Source organism: Poecilia latipinna, unplaced genomic scaffold, assembly GCF_001443285.1.
Source record: "Poecilia latipinna isolate Pla-1442-1.1 unplaced genomic scaffold, P_latipinna-1.0 Scaffold5894, whole genome shotgun sequence".
Lineage (NCBI taxonomy): Eukaryota > Metazoa > Chordata > Actinopteri > Cyprinodontiformes > Poeciliidae > Poecilia > Poecilia latipinna.
This window is the reverse complement of record NW_015118510.1, coordinates 1-4,483: the sequence shown is the minus strand read 5'-3', so window position 1 is coordinate 4,483 and position 4,483 is coordinate 1. Positions and strand designations below refer to the sequence as shown.

General features: G+C 42.0%; 1 protein-coding gene across 2 annotated transcripts; it reads right to left on the bottom strand.

The window, feature by feature from the left end:
* Positions 1-124: 124 nt before the first annotated feature.
* Positions 125-4,445, bottom strand: LOC106943772 (uncharacterized). 2 transcript variants are annotated; one of them, XM_015027068.1, is made up of 4 exons: positions 4,194-4,445; positions 1,801-1,809; positions 825-1,023; positions 125-738 (listed from the first exon to the last, which is right to left on the bottom strand). In XM_015027068.1, exons 1-4 carry the CDS (start codon positions 4,317-4,319, stop codon positions 407-409), a joined length of 666 nt encoding a protein of 221 aa, XP_014882554.1. In that variant the 5' UTR covers positions 4,320-4,445; the 3' UTR covers positions 125-406. The 2 variants fall into 2 exon arrangements, with proteins under 2 accessions (XP_014882554.1, XP_014882553.1); XM_015027067.1 differs by lacking the exon at positions 1,801-1,809 and adding an exon at positions 1,564-1,752.
* Positions 4,446-4,483: the final 38 nt, after the last annotated feature.

Here is a 4,483-nt window from a genome sequence, read left to right as displayed (position 1 = left end):
GAAGAGAGAGCTGAGTAAAAAAGCGAAGCTCTCGATTTACCGGTCGATCTACATTCCCACCCTCATCTATGGTCATGAGCTTTGGGTCATGACCGAAAGAACGATTTATGGTCAATGGCAATAAATCTAGAGTCATTTATAAGCACACATGACAAAGTCTGATAACTCAAAAAAAAAATCAAGAACAAGGGTAAACTGTGACAACAAAGGGCATAATCTGGACAATCTGTAATACAGTTTTGCCAACTGTTTAAACAGAAAACCTAAAAAGAAACAAACAAGTCTAAAATGGCAGCATGTATTACTGAGAGTTGTAGTACAGAGAAAAATCAAACTTTAAAAAAGCTAAATTCATCAGTATTTGAATTTAGTTGGGTATACTAAAGTAAGATGGATCAGGACATCCCTAAAGCAAAATGACAAAGAGAGAGAAATTCAAGTTAAGTAAACGTAAGGGGGGGAAAAAAAAAGTCACCCATATGTTTGTAGAGAGGGGAAACAGAAAAACAACTGATTTTCTCAGTAAAGCCGACAGACAAATGACAACCAAAAATAAAACGGTGCTCTTAACTGGATGAATATAACCATGCAGCACAGTAAAGGGATAGGCGTGCAGGTCTGGCCCCACCTGGCCCGAGATGCGCTCCTCTGGCAGCACTTCTGGCTTTATCTTAAGCAGCTTCACTGCTATGGGCTTGCCAGTGCGCCTGTCAGAGGACACCTCAAACTCTACATCATCTGAGGAGAAGAAAAAGCAGACAAAACTTTAGAGAGATTCAAAGTAGCAACAGAGGCTTTGACTTTGTTCTTCCCAGGCATCTCACCTCCTATTTTAAGCTCCTGCAGGTTCCCGTTATACTGGGAGCAATGGAAGAAAAGACGAGCCTGGCGCTCTGAGCACTGGATGAATCCATAGGAAGTCAACAGCTTCTCCACCACACCGGTTTCCCTGATGCCAGGCCCCGAGCCGTTGGCATATGCAGTGTGTCCGTTGTTATGAAGCATGCCTGGGTCAAAACTCATCTGAAACGAGAACAAACTGATAAATGTATTTGGAAGGCATCAGTGCAAAGCATTTTCAAACACAGGAGTGGAAAAGGCAAATTAATGCAGTTTTTGATGCAAAACTTTAAAAGAAAAAACGTGCAATAACAAAATTTAGAGAATATGGTGAGAAAAACATTAAAATAAAAATACATTAGAACCTTCTGGGGGAAAAATAATTTCAGTATAGCTGACAACACCCAATAATATCCAACACCTTGTGAATATTCTCAATTTTATCATGCAAAAAAAAAAAAAAAAAATTCACTCAAATGACTACCATCTAAAACATCCAAGCACAGACTGAGTAGTTGCATGCAGCTGCTGGGTCGAACGATTCATCTAACCACCAACATCAGTGAATATGCTAGAACTTGATGTAAAAAAGCTGCAAAAACTTCCAACACCCTGGTTAATTTTTTAAATTCTGCCAACATCTACACGCCATGCTGTTAGCAAAGGCGATGTAACAGCAGAGCAGCTCAGCCAACATGGCCACTGCTCAACATTTCCCCTTACTGATCTCTGATACAAAGGAGTCCGCTTGTACTTTTTACTTCCAGGGTGAGGGTGGCAAGAGACAGAGGAGGAGCGGGGTATGGGCATTGGAGTGGTGGAGGTATCGGGGGCCGAGCCACCGCTGCGGACAACAGGGGGTTCAGAGGAGCCCCTTTCCATTTCTGACACAGGGGACAGAGCAGCAACACACTGTTGGGAAAGGAAGAACTTTATGCATGTTGCTTACTCACAATTTACCTGCAATGACTGGCCATCACGTGTTATGAATGTTTAAAAAAAGAAAAAATGTCTTAAAGGGATAGTTCAACTTTTTTCAAATGAGGTTCTATGACATCATCCCCACTGGGAAAGAGTCAAATCCTCGGACGTGGTAGGCTGCAATGACACATTTTAGCCATTTTAAACAAATTGGAATGTTCACACTTGTAGGACATATTACAATATGAACAGATATTAACAGTCAATAAATGAGTCTCAGGTTTTCTTGGCATTTTCCCCAAGTCAAACACAAAACGTTCATGTTGCTATGCTAACATAGCAACATAAACGTTGATCGAACGCTTGTTTTGGTATATTTTCCAGGTTTGCACCAGAATTTACCCCCATTAGACCCACAATAAGCCAATCAGGTGGATCGACAGTTGGTCAATGCAACTTCAACATAACTCAAACTTTTAACTGATAAATAGACAAATGTGGAAGTTTTGACATTTTTAAATAGTTAATATTTAGTGTCTCCAAATCCGAGGCCATGGTCTTGAGCCGGAAAAGGGCAGAGTGCCTTCTCCAGGTCAGGGGGCCATCCTGTCAAGTGGAGGAGTTTAAGTATCTGAGGATCTTGTTCACGAATGACGGAAAAAGAGAGCGAGAGATCAATAGGTGGATTTGGGTAGCGTCTGCCGTGAAGCGGACGCTGTACCGGTCCGTCGTGGTGAAGAGAGAGCCGAGTCAAAAAGCGAAGCTCTCGATTCACCGATCGATCTACGTTCCCACCCTCATCTATGGTCATGAGCTTTGGGTCATGACCGAAAGAACGAGGTCCCGGATACAAGCGGCCGAAATGGGTTTCCTCCGCAGGGTGGCTGGGCTCTCCCTTAGAGATAGGGTGAGAAGCTCGTTCATCCTGGAGGGACTCAGAGTAGAGCCGCTGCTCCTCCACGTCGAGAGGAGCCAGTTGAGGTGGCTCGGGCATCTGGTCAGGATGCCTCCTGGACGCCTCCCTGGTGAGGTGTTCCGGGCACGTCCCACCAGGAGGAGACCATGGGAAAGACCCAGGACACACTGGAGGGACTATGTTTCTCAGTTGGCCTAGGAACGCCTTGGAGTTCCCTGGAGGAGCTGGAAGAAGTGGCTGAGGAGAGGGAAGTCTGGGCCTCCCTTCTGAAGCTGCTGCCTTCGCGACCCGATCCCGGATAAGCGGAAGAAAATGGATGGATAAATAGTTAATATCGATCATTTCCATTTGGTTTCCAGGATTGACTTTGGTTATTTTATTTCATTAATAGTATAAATAGTTCAGGTAATAAGAAGAAAGTAGTATAAGCTTACATCTACCCCTCTGGATACTAGCCTTTCACTATTCTATTTACTTTTCTAGAAACTAATTTTATATAGTTTTTATATATATATATATATATATATCATCCATCTACAATACAAAACTTCAATTAAGAAAATTCAAACTATCCCTTTAATATCAAAAGTTTATTCCACAGCTTCACTTCTCACCAATTTCCTGATTTTATATTTTAAGACGCTCATTGACAAAGATTTCAGACGGTTCTTTCAGAGTTGTTTGTAAAATTAAAAGCACGTGTTTAGAAACACCATAGCCTAAAAATCAGAGAAAAGAACGGATCTGCAACCATGACAACCTTCGATTAAAGAAATGTTTAGCACCAATAGCCATGACAATAACAATGTTTTTTAACAGTTCACAGAGAAAGCAAAGGAACATCTTGACAACCAGTTATGATAAAATGGTTCAAGTGCATTGTTGCCAATTAATATAAAAAACAAAAACTACTAAAGATAAGGAGTCAAAACACAGACAGTTCAAACAGTGGTGCATCTACAGTGAACACAGCTGATGATGGATTATAGGTAATGAAGGGGAATCCCAGAAAAGCCTCTTTTAGATCATGTTCTGGTTTATCGCGATAAGCATCAGTTTACTCTCAAAGGAGATTTAAATATTTTGTTATGTTTTCATTTGAAAATTAGAGCACACAGGGTTTTAGTGATGGGTGGGCACTTCACGCAACATTTCTCCAATTTTCTTGTTTTTTATTTAAAAAAAAAAAAAAAAAAAAAGGCAGGGGCATGCAATCCAAACATGATTTGCTCCAAATGTCTTAAGGAGACTGTGCTGCAAAGTAAAAACACAAGTGGAAAATTAAAAAGAAAAATAAAGACTCTCCAGGAATTGTGAGGAAAAATTAAAAAATCCTTCAGTTTATTCACAGACACACCCCTCACCCTGCAACAACGCAACTGAGCAGAGGCTAGTCTCGGGAGCCCGGAAAGAATGAAAGATTAGGCCATTCACAGCAAAGATGCAGGGCAAGGTGGGTGGATGGGCGTTTGATGGGTGGGGACTCGGTAGAAGGAGGCGGGAAGGTGAAACTTACGGATCGGCCATATGGCGACAGGCTGAGTCCCACAGGGGAGGTGCTGCTCAGGTCAGCACTAACAAATGCGGTGGGTGGTGACGCAGGCAAGGTAAACTCAACAAAGCCTTTCCAGGGGCTGCCCATATTTTCCCATAAACTTCAACCAAAGTTGCTTGAGCACTTGCCGAACTTGTTTGAATTTCTGCTTGATTTTTTTTTTTTTTTTTTTTTTTTTTTTTTTTTAAAGGGCAAAAGAGTAAATATCCCGGCTGGAGAATGCGCTGAGCGCTTTTGGGGGGGCAGACTGG